The sequence below is a fragment of the Babylonia areolata genome, chromosome 19 (assembly GCF_041734735.1).
Source record: "Babylonia areolata isolate BAREFJ2019XMU chromosome 19, ASM4173473v1, whole genome shotgun sequence".
NCBI lineage: Eukaryota > Metazoa > Mollusca > Gastropoda > Neogastropoda > Buccinidae > Babylonia > Babylonia areolata.
The window spans coordinates 44,537,243-44,549,721 of record NC_134894.1 but is presented as its reverse complement, the minus strand read 5'-3'; the positions used below and the strand labels follow the sequence as shown (position 1 = coordinate 44,549,721).

The 12,479-nt window shown below is 45.0% G+C and overlaps 1 protein-coding gene across 1 annotated transcript in view; it reads left to right on the top strand.

Annotated features, from left to right (window-relative positions):
• Nucleotides 1-10,448, top strand: part of LOC143294330 (corticotropin-releasing factor receptor 2-like) — an 82,773-nt gene extending 72,325 nt beyond the window's left edge. The window contains exon 11 of the mRNA XM_076605781.1: nt 9,273-10,448. Within this exon, the coding sequence (XP_076461896.1) occupies nt 9,273-9,513 (241 nt within the window). The 3' untranslated portion in view covers nt 9,514-10,448. The remainder of the gene's footprint in view (nt 1-9,272) is intronic.
• The last annotated feature ends 2,031 nt before the right edge of the window (nt 10,449-12,479 follow it).

The following is a 12,479-nucleotide window of genomic DNA, read 5'->3' as shown; positions in this document are numbered from 1 at the left end:
AGTGGTAACTCTCTCCATTCACAAGGTACACAACTTCAACACAGTCTTTGGCTGCTGTGTGCACATGTCAAATGATCGGAATAAGGACAGGCCAGGCCCTTCCTTTTTTGGAGGAAGTGTCTGGGTTTGTTCCAATGTACCTTTTATTTTACCTGTGTCCTAGCTGAATCGGTAGCGGAAGCAGCACTGACTTAAAGTTGTGTGCATTTGGAATGGAGAGAGTTACCACTCATTACTATTTGTTAATCATTTCATCTCCTGGCCTCATTGTTTGTTAATTTCGATTTAAACGAGACAGTCAATGTTTTGGGGTATGCTTTTCAAGTGGGTTTTGAAAGAACCGATAATATAGATATAGATCTGTAAGAAGGATCTGAAGGATCACTTGATTTAAAGAGTAGGAAGAAAATGTAACTTGTTTGAAACATACGGGAAATTAGTTTTTATCGATGCAAAGATTATAAATATAAGTAAGAGACTCTGTTATCACTGATGTCGAAATCTTCATGATTTTGCTATCGAGTACATGTATATATTTGGTATTTGACTATTTCATGGATATCAGAGAGGCAAAAGCTTCGGGTACTGATATATAAGGAACGTATACTTTAAGATTTATATTTGTGTTTTTGGTTTGACAGTAATCAGTTACCAGTTATTAATCATATCTACATTTATCATTACTATTTAACTTTTAAACAATACTTAGAAAGTGACTGTTAATTGTACCTGGGGTTATATCGTTAGTAGTAATTTGTGATATTGCATACTCCTTGAAACCGGTTGACGAAACAGCACACTAGTAAAGTATGGTTGTTTCTTTTCGGTTTTGTTTATGTAAACGATTTAATTCCTTTCGCGTAGTTTGTTGTCGGTTCTTTTTTTCTTTTTCTTTTTCTTTTTTTTTCTTCTGTTTCTTTCTTCTTTTTTTCCGCACAGTTCCTGTTTACTGTCAGCACTAACACAGGTGAAAATGAAGTATATGCATAATGCAGGTGCCAGATTCCCCTGCCTCGCACAAAGCATGAATGAGGCGTGTGAAAGCAATGAACACTGAAATACGTACAAGTCATGAAAACACCTCCCCCCCCCCACCCCCCACTCCCACCTCCTACTGGTACTGGAAACCACAACAGGTTGATTCGCCAGATCTGCTGCTTTGTAGCTGTATTTCAACAACTTCTTCTTCTTCTTCTGCGTTCGTGGGCTGCAACTCCCACGTTCACTCGCATGTATACGAGTGGGCTTTTACGTGCATGACCGTTTTTACCCCGCCATGTAGGCAGCCATACTCCGCTTTCGGGGGTGTGCACGCTGTGTATGTTCTTGCTTCCATAACCCACCGGACGTTGACATGGATTACAGGATCTTTAACGTGCGCATTTGATCTTCTGCATGCGTTTACACACGAAGGGGGTTCAGGCACTAGCAGGTGTGCACATATGTTGACCTGGGAGATCGTAAAAATCTCCACCCTTTACCCACCAGGCGCCGTCACCGTGATTCGAAACCGGGACCCTCAGATTGAAAGTCCAACGATTTAACCACTCGGCTATTGCGCCCGTCGTATTTCAACAACGAAATCAAACTATTTTCTGATTTTTCTCCAACATGCGCATACCTCTTTCCTTTGTGACGTTCACCTCGAATGTACGTCTTAATTGTTTTATTGCAGTCACGTATTTCTTTCTTTCTTTCTTTGTTAACTTGTTTAACCGCCTGGGTTTTTTTTTCTGTGGATAGATAGTGGCAAGACTTGAAATATCTGTAGACGTGAGTTTTTCGGTGGCCTTGACCTTGAATGAACACCAAACAGGCCTAACTACTAACCATGGCTGACGTTCCGTTGTTTCCATCACATGAAGCATAATTAACTCTCTCCATACGAACGGCGAAAGAGAAGACGTTAACAGCGTTTCATCCCACTTGCCACCATCAAAATTAAGTAGAAGGCTCTCATACTGAAGAGGTGAATATTGACAAAGAATGCCACAATTCTGACGACGGAAGCTAAAGGTTGGGTCATTGAGACACCCACTGGACATCCGAGGGGTCTGTGTAGAGCAGAAGAGAGGACTGGCCGTACTGAGTGAGTTAAGGGGCCGTGGGGAGATATGGATCGCTGTCTGGTCACATTCCACATTCAGAAAGCTGATAAATGACTGACTGAACAAGATACAGGATCAGCATTTCACTCGCTGGATCCAGAATAATACAGTTTTATTCCAAATCACAGAAAAAGAGGGAGAGGAAAGAACAGTTGAGATCGACAATACTGAAACCCGTTGTGCAATCCCGCCCCCTCCCTCCCACCCGCTTCCCCCGTCGGAATTGCCAACAAACAAACAAACAGGCGGACAAACAACCGCACACTCCTGTGTGCAATTTTCGGGGTCTATTACGTCCGCAGGCGAAACTGCCAGTCGATATTTTTCCTTCCACATAATTACTGTATTTCCGGCTTCCGCTGCGCATGTCAGGCCACTGGCGTCACTCCTTCACCCCGTTTCTGGTGATAAACAAATAATAAACAGACAAAACAGTAATAAAGAAACAAACAAATTCTGGTGAAGCTGACCGGATCATGTCATTCCCGCGGCATCAAGTTTCTCCACTTATGATAGACAGGTAAATAAATAAATAAATAAATAAATGACCTTACAAGCCAGTGAAAAAATCAACAGACATGTGTCCATCTTGTCGGGGTCTCTATCACGTCTGTCACATCTTTTGTTTTCTAATTGGATTTGAATAAGAACATGTCTAAATAAGTCTTCTTCTAATATTCACAGTTGTTTATATCGATGAATCTCCACGATACCAGAAGTCGTGCCTGAAAATGCGTCATTAAAGCAGTCTACGCGTGCGTTACAACTGATATGGCCCAAATCCCCGAGTCCGTTTTCAAGTCATCGGTACTTCTCTTCTTCTTTTTTCTTTATAAATATATAATATATAAATTTTAAAAATTGTCACGGAAGTTGATATTTTGTTGTTGCTTTTCAGATTATTTGTTATCTGGCATAACTTTCTGCTTTGCTGATGTGTTTTCTTGGGGTGCGAAGTTTCGCTTTCTCAGCCTCTGGGGTTGGCTCTCAATGTTTTCTTACAGCCCGCTGTGCCCTCTGGCATGTAGGGCAGCAACGAAGAACCGCTACTCTTGCCTGTTTTGGGGCCAGTCTCTGAATGGGTACCTCAGGCGTGCTTCAGTGTCTTGAGTTCTCCTTCCCTTGTTCTCAAGTATAGGCTGCATGTTTTTTTTCAGTAACTCGTTCAGAAATTCAGATTCCACCAGTCTTCTGACTCCTCTTCTCCTCTTTTGCCTCAAAGTTTAGACGAACAACTTTACAAGAGTGAATGTACAAACTTGTTTTGGAAATTGTGTGATCGACAGGAAAAAAAAAGGGGGGGGGAGGTCTAGAATTTATGTAGGGGCAAAGTCATAAAACTGTTCTTTTGGAGCTTGTCGAGTTTCGATGCTGTAGCAGATGAAATATTGCATTGGATTTATCACGAAATATCCGATATAATTATCTGCCGATCACTCATCGCTTTCTGCTTCATGCGCATATTATGATATCAACTGAGTTCATTAGTCAATTGTTTGGTGATAAAACAGAATCCTGATGATTGCCCTGGTACGAGATCGTGATCCAAACTCTTAGCTCATGCAGTTTATCAATCACCTTTACAAGCTTTTACCCTGCTCTCAAATTCATATTTGAGATACATGATTCATCTCTGCCCTTCAACGACATACAAGTAACCTGTTCCTTATTCAGTTTTTTCAATATCAGTTTTTACGAGCCGACTGACTTTCACTCCTACATTCAGTTTTTATCACCGTTCTTTAAGGGGCGCAACGGTCATCAGACTTTCAATCTGAGGGTCCTGGATTAAAACCCTGGTCGCGGCGTTTGGTGGGTTTTTTGAGTGGAGATTTTTTAGATCTCCCAGGTCAACAGACCAGGTGCAGACCTACTCAGTCCTGAACTCCCTTAAGTGGGTTTATGCATGCAGAAGATGCAAGTCAGAAAATGTGGTCTACAATCATCATCTGTACTCTGTGCCACAAACTCAACGTTGGCGAAACCGACAGAACATTCACTGTTTCTGTAACATCTCTGTGCCATCAAACTGCCTGATAGCCACCCGCAGCACAGCCTCTCCTGTGTACAAATTGCTGTTGTCTGGAAATACGACTCCGATGGCAAAAAGAGAAAGATCATGGAATCTCTCCTTATCTCCAACCCCGACTTGCCCTCCTCCCTTCAAGCTGGGAACACCAGCAGGTTCCTACATCCGCCAGTAATGCCGCCACTCCTCCACCACCAACTCCCCCCCTAACCCCGTCTTTCTGCCCCCTCCCAGCCACCATTCACAGTACAGCAAAGCCTGCACTGTTGTCACTGTGATGTGAATCAGTTTTCGAACGACGGCATTGTTCTTCAGTCTGCTTGTCTCCCTTCACACTGCACTGAGAGATGGATACTTTCGCCGAGTGAAGCAAGGCGTGTCACCTGAAACGTTCCCCCGTCTCTGTAACGAATCATTTTCCTGCCACATTGACGAGGTCTTGTATTGTATGTATGATAGTCAGTCGTGTCCGACTATGACCATCAGAACAGCAGAGGAGGCAACTGATGTCCCAACTACCTAGACTCGAATTTAATTATAGTGGAGAACGTCTTGCCCAAGTTACATCGCCACTCTCTCGGCCAAGAGGATCTCAGAGCAGTCGGCGTTGGGATTGGTCCCAAAGGCCAGCTAGCCCCCAAGCCTGCAGAACTAAGAGCCAGTGCAATTTTCCTCCTAGTTTGAGAGTCATAATCCTTCAAACAAGACTAAGCTGTAAATGACTTCTCATCACAGTAGATAAACCATTGATCATACAGCTCTCACTTTGCTGTCCGCCCAAATGTCAATCTGTTGATGGGCCTATCTTGTATTGTATTGTTTGTTCTAAATCCACAGTTCTTCCCCTCCACTCCTCTTTGTAACTGACAGATTGAATGTCCATGCCTTGAGAACACCACTCATTCCGTCCTGAAGGGGAAAAAATAGTGGATATTGCCGTATTGTTTCACTTTTTGGTCACAACATTTGTCTGTGCGGAATTCGGGCTGTTCATGGGTAGAGCGCGTAGCCACAATGCAGCGTCACTTTTTTTCTTCTTTTTTTCTGTCTGCAAGTTGGCGTGTGATTTTTTTTACTATCAAAGTGGAATGTTTTACAGGAATTTTGCCAGGGAAACTATTTTGTTGCCATAGGTTCTTTTACATGTGCTAAGTGCACGCTGCAAAAAGGACCGCGATATATCCACTCATCAGAACGACTAGCTTCCGGACCGCCGCTCAAGGTCTAGTGGAGGATAGATTCTGTCACACTTTCTTGTTTTGAATCTTGTCGGCAGTGTGACTGTTAGACTTTCCCACTTCATTGTACGGGTTTTGTGGTGTCCAAACTATCCTACTTGGGTGTTTCAGAGACAGAAATGAACCAAGGCAAGGCAAGGCAACACAACACACACACACACACACACACACACACACACACACACACATATATATATATATATATATATATAGTCGCGTGGTCCTAAGAGCGTGTCATTTACATTGCGGGAACTATCGCCTTCCTGCTTGCATCCTCCCTGATGCAATCTGCAGTCAGCTGAAACCGTTGCCGTGTATCATGCGTACCATCTGCGCCAGAACCCCGGTCTCTGAGCTGCACAGATCAGATTCATGCACCCGCCCGCCGTGGTGGCATGGTTAGTGTCACTGACTTCTGATTGGGCATCGTGGGTTCGATCCACGTCGCGTCGTCTTGGAATCATTGTGGGTTGTTGTTGTTTGGTTGTTGTTGGGTGTTTTATTTTTTGTTGTTGTTGTTGTTTTGTTTTTTTGTTTTGTTTTTTTGTTTTGTTGGTTTGTTGTTGTTGTTGTTGGGGGTTTTTTGGGGTGGTGTCGTTGTTTTTTTGTCCCACCCACCGACATATCATTGCGTTTATGGCGTATATCTGTGATCGTGACCAGTGCAGACATGGGAGTGGGTGTGCTGGACTGGGTGTAACCATATGGGATGACAGGACCACACACGCAGTCGAGCGTTTTCAACTGTGTCTCTCAAATTTCGTGACCAGCGCCGCCATTGTCTGCATCTCCCTGGCTCAACAAATGCTGATATATTACAGATACTTTATAAACGGAAAGGTAGGCCTAGTATCTCGGTGTAAGGTAGTGTTTCGATCTCGGTGTATAATCGTTATCGACTTTTGTCGAGTGTCACTGTACACAGAAGCGTTTAGTTTCTGTGACCTTTGAAGGAAACAGAGGGAAAGAATGACGTGATTTAGGCTGCTGAATTCCATTATGTCTGACGCGCATTCTCGAAGACGTTACTGCCCTACAAAATAAAAATCGGAGCAGTCTTCTGGGTCGCTCCGTTCGGATGCTGTCGTTATTTGCGATATGGACCCTCTTATTTTCTTGCCAAGCATTTACAAATTTACCAGATTCACAACAGCAAGTGAATTTCATCGTTCTGAAGAATGATGCCAATTCAGTGACAGTTCATTCGACAAACTTCGGACGGAAAGTGTTTTATTACCACACTGAACGGATGGCCCTTGCACCAAGCGGACATGAATTATATTCTCGTTTGTGTCTGGCTGGTGCTCCGCATTATGTTCTGAATGATGCTGTGACAAGACGACGGTCTGAGGGCATTTTATCCCGCTCGGAACAAAGTGTTCGATCCATTCGTCCGACAAGCTAATCAACAGGCTGTGGCATTAGCTACATCAATTACCACTGAACTTCCAATTATCCATGCACTCGAGAGAGATAAATTAAATTGTGTACATAAATTCTTACCACTGCTAAAAATAGTCTTATTCAAAAATAGCAGGTGACAGTCTTTGATTCAAGAGGTGACGTCACTTTGTCAAAAGTTTGGGAGGCGGAGTAAGGGGCGGTGGAGGGGGGTGTTCATGTCGATTTGATATTTCCAGCCCACTCTTATTTAAAAGAATGGATGGTTTCTACATTGGGTCGGTAATTTGGACTTGAAACTCCATAGCCTAGTTTTCTTTGAGCAAGTTCTGAGCCAAGGCTAAAAACCAATGTAATGTCCTCGGTCTAAAGATTAAGGTTTTATAAAATGGCCGCTCCCCCCCCCCTCCGCACCCCCCAACCCCACCCCCACCCCCACACACACACTCATTTCCTCACCACTTTTCCCCCTCTCCAAGGGCAGTTCATCAGACCTCAGAAGAAAATAGCCATGGCCTGTGTCGTGCCAGAATGTTCCATGGCATCTTTAGTGTATGCTCTCTGTCGTTGATATAAGATGTTGTTTTATGCTGTGAACAGCTTGTCATATGTTGCTTCTTCTCGCCAAACTATCATTCGCAGTGTGTGTGTGTGTGTGTGTGTGTGTGTGTGTGTGTGTGTGTGTGTGTGTGTGTGTGCAATGCAAATGACATAAAAGTGAAGCATATTCATTTTCTCGCTGCAGCTTTCAGAACATCTGTGTTCACCTGAAACATTGTACGCTTTAACTCTCGAAGGCTACACATGATGTCCTCGACACGTGTCTTTTTCCTTTTCCTTAAATTTTCCTTTGTTCAAACTGACACTGATACGATGGTTAGGAGAATGGAGCGTGGGTGAATGGAGAGATATGTGCTTTAAAAATGGAAAGCAGGACGAAAGTGGCGGAGCCCTGAATCACACACACTGGGTGACAGATGGAGCTTGGACCACGATCTCTTGAACATATATACCCGCACCCACTGATCTAAAAATAGTATTTTCAGATTTGTGACCCGCACCCCTGTCCTCTCCGCCAGACATGTGGGTAAGGGCAGCGCATTGTTGCCCGCAGGAGACAAAGCCCATGGCACCTTCCCACCTCTATCCCCCCTCCCCCAACCCCCACTCCCTCCCCCGCGTTTACTGGGCCTTGTTGGTTGTCCTTTCCTCCGGGTTGTAACTCCAAAACTTGGGAGTGTAACATTTTAAGATACAAACCAGATGCGCATAACCGTCTCCAGATCACAGCGACACGAGAGAGAGGGAGGGGAGAGAGAGAGAGGGGGGGGGGGGGGGGGGGGTTGAGAGAGATTGTTTGATTGGTTTCTTTGCGCACGGCTCCGAAGTTCTATATCCTGATTTTGAAATTTGATCAATCATCTTGAACTGAAAGGAGGTGAACAGCTCGTGATTAACCTTGCGATCTTTGACAGAGGAGTTTTTAACTGCCGAGACATTTCACATCCTCGTCAAAGAATGTTCCCATCATCTGGTCCACGTTCACAACAGTTGTTCAGTCCAGCTTTCCAGTCCGATTGATGGGCACGTACAGGTCTTCTTCGTCTTCTTCTTCTTCCGCGTTCATGGACTGCAGCTACCACTTTCGTCTGAAGGAGTGTGGTATGGGCGTTGTTGTTAGTTTCTTTGTTTTTTTAGCGTATGACCGTTTAACGGACATGTCATTCGCAAATTCTAGCCACGGTGCACTGATGGCAAGAAAACTGCTGGGTGACACAAGCACAAAAAATATTCCTTCTTCATATCGTTCCTTGTCTTTGATCTGCTTGGCTCAGTCAGACATAGATCTTCCCCTTCCGTCTTCCCTTTCCTCCTGCTAAATTGAAACGAAAACTTTTATCCAGATTACCGTTAAAACGTGTGATTTGTGGCAGATGTTCTTCAACACATATTTTTTTTCTTGTTCTGAAACCATGTAAGCTGATAGGAAATGTTAGAAGTGAAGCCACAAGTGGGCAGAACGAAGCAAAGTGTTGACAGCAGATTGTTGCAAAATTCTACCCAATGAGAGACTCATGGTTTGAGTGTGTGTGCTAGTTATCTGGGCAAATTAGTTCGTTTCAAACTCGTCTAGACCGGACGTCGGTCGCTTATATGACAGCTCGCGTCACTCGGTTGATGCGAGTTTTTGTTCGCGTAACTGATTTCAGTTTTAAAGCTCTTTATGGGATACCCGATGTATGTTACAGTAAAGTCTATTGCAGTTCATTATTTCTGTACATGAATTATACGTTATTCTAACAGGAGATAAAACTTCAAAACAACTATTGTTACAAGATTATACTGTATTTTAACAGGAAAATAAAACTTCAAAACAACTAACGACACAATAATGAAAGTTACCGCCAAAAATAGTTCCTGCTACATATACCTGCGGCTTGTTGTCTGTGTGTTGCATGTGGCGGCGGCGGGGTGTCGGCGGGTGTCGTTGCACAGACTGCAGTCAGCAAGGAGAGCGAGAGTACCAGAGTGTCTACAGCCTGCCCATCACGGCCAGCCAGCGGAGGATCACCACCAGGTCCCTGCGGCCAGCCCTGTCCTGGAAAACGACCACACGCCGCGCGCTGCCCCGCCCACGGGCTATGGCGACAGCGGCCCCCCAACAAGCGACACCGTCAGCTCCAGTGTCGGCCACCCCAGTGCCGACAGCCAGGGCCGCCACAGTGCCGACAGCTAACAGCGCCCTGGGGCCGGGAGCTTCCTCCAGCTGGCTGTGACCATGACCACCACCACCACCACACTCACCTCAGCCTGGGGGACGGACACTGATCGGGGTTGTCGCTGTGACAGTGGCTTCCGAATCCCATGCAAGGACTCTTGTTGTGGAGGTGTTACGGTCGTACAAAACAATACAATCAATCTTCGGTGACGGGACCGTTTTTTTGTCCGTGCGTCGTTGAACACTGGGATACATCCTATCCTGCAGATACCTGTTGCTACAGTGCTCATACTGTTCCTTCAGTGACTTGACACGGTGACTTTATCCGAGACACTGTTCGGCTCACTCCTCTGTATGTGCGTGTGAGTGTGAGTGTGCGCGCGTCGTCAGTGTGATCCACGTTGTGTTGAACCTATCAAAAACAAAGAGATGTCGTTGTTGTTGTTCTTGTCTTGTTGTTGCTTCACGAGCTGGAAGTTCTGCTTCCACGCTCTATGGACTGACGTGAATCTCGTCACTGACCTGCCTGAACTACATGCTGCCCACAGTCATTGTTTTGTATGTTTTGGGGTGAAAAACGAAAACATGTCACTTAGAAATCCAAGACATTGGTCCACTTTCAAAGGTTCAAGGGTCTTATCGTTGTTGTTTAAGTCGTTATTGTTGTTGCTGCTGCTGTTGTTGTTGTTGTTATCATTTTGACATTGTTTCATAGGCTGCCACCCAGTCACGAATTGTTTGTACATGGGACATCATGGATATTCATATTACCTCGGCTTAACCGAAACATCTGACCCGGAGAATCAGTGACAGATTTCAGGCTCCTGACTCGACTCTATCAATTATGAGTTTCCATTGTTGTGACACAGCCTCTCAACTTCTTTTTTTTTTTAATTTAATTTTTTTTAAAGGCTCTCTGCCATTGCCTGACACGTTCATGAAGTGAGTTCTCATGCTGCATTGTCTCACCAGTATCTATTCCCTCCCCCACCTCCCTCCCCCACTCCCCCCCCCCTCCCCCGACACCACCCTTCCCCCTCCCTCCCCCGCTCCCAGGCGAAAATTTGTCAACGTAGGGTGTTCTTTTTTTTCTCTAATTTTCCCCATGCTGTGCACTTGCTATCAGAGTATCTCTAACACATAAAACCGTTTGTGTGAGTATGATGGTCAGAAGAACCCCGTTTTGGCAAGCGGACAGTCGAATAGTTTTTTGTTCGGGGCAGAAATCGCTGTTGTACTTTTTTTCTTTTTTTTCTTTTTTTAACCTCCGCCTTCCATTCGCATTTGGTGCAATGACAGATCTGTTTGGTATCAGGTCAGTGTCACCTGCCATGTTTATATTGTAATACTACACACACACACACACACACACACACACACACACACACACACACACACACGGTCATGTTTTACGGTTGTTCGTATTGTTTATGGAGCAGCCAATCCTGTATCAGTCGTCGTCGAGGGAAACTCTAGCGGTTTGCTCGTTCTCTCGCCCAGCATTTTACAGTATTAAAAGGGGGTACGGGTGAGCACACACCACATCGGTACGTGAGACTGTCATCAGAACAAAAAAAAAAAAAATATTTTTTTTAATAGGCGAACCATTTAATACGTGCGTGTATATTTGTGGTCTGATATATGTTACACTGGTGCAATGTTTTCACTGCACCCTGAATCAATGGATGCGGAGTTTGATATGCCCACCCAGCCCACTAAACCCAACCCCACCACCCCGGAAAAAAAGAAGGATAATTGTAGTATTAATATAACATACTGAGACACCTACCCGCTGTGGGCCTGGATTCCAGCCCAACGTGTTCTCACAATATTAAAGGCAGTGAGCTAACCCAGAGACCAGAAACAGAAGCAGTGGCCAGGACGTCCCTGTTGTGCTGTCTTGTATTGCATTACTCTTGGGGCCCGGCCGGCACAACAGATGTCCCGACGTCTGAAATTTCGATCCGTGCTTTACTTTTCCGATTCCAGGATGCAGGTAACATAGGAGCCACTCGGGGGCAGTCCAAGAGGGCACCGTGCAATTTAATCCCTCGCACCCCAACACCCTGTAAAGCAGCCAACATCACTGAGGGGGAAAGAACTTCAGTTGTGGGGTGCATCACACCTGAGGAAAACGTTTTCTCCACTGGGGCTGCGACTCGGTTCAAGGGAAGGAAACGATCCTAGACCCGAAGGACGAGCTGACCCAGTTATGCCCCCTGAAATGGTGAACCCCTGATCACCCATGGACCCCCAGGTTGCCACACCATACTTCTCATAAACCGCCAGTCTTATGCATTATCAAACGTGCCATTCAAGTCTCAAGGAAGACTGTCTTGTAACCTTACAAATGTTATTATCCTCATTTGATTTCCTTCAAATTCACCCATGTTCTTTAAAAAAAAAAGTCATATTCTTCAGATGTTAACGTTCTTTCTTGCAAGTTCCATGCCTCCTCCTCCTGTTCAGACCTCCCATCACCGGAAGCTCTACGATTGTGTGAAGGATCTGCAGCGTACAGCTGCCTTCATCGCGGAGACTGGGGTGTCCACTTGACGAACGAGAAGAAGAAGAGACCTCACAACACTATCATTTTAGCAGTTGACCAGACCTTTTGTTTCCCAGAAACCATACTTTGACAGACATTGCAGACTTCTACATATCACTGATTCAGTTCCTGCATACCACTGGCTCTGAAATTGTACCTTACCCCTCCCCCTCCCCCAACACACACACACACACACACACACACACACACACACACACACACACACACACACACACCTCTGTTTTGTCAACATCTCACAATGCCGTGCTATGAGTGGGAACTGGGATGGGGTGGGGTTGGGACTGCACGGGTTTGAAATTATATCATCTGTGTTCAAGAATGGTTACGTCTGTCTGTTGCAGAGTTTTCTCGATGACTTATTCATTTTTGTTCGATACATGTATCTTCTGCATGAACAGCTTTTTTTTTTTTTTTT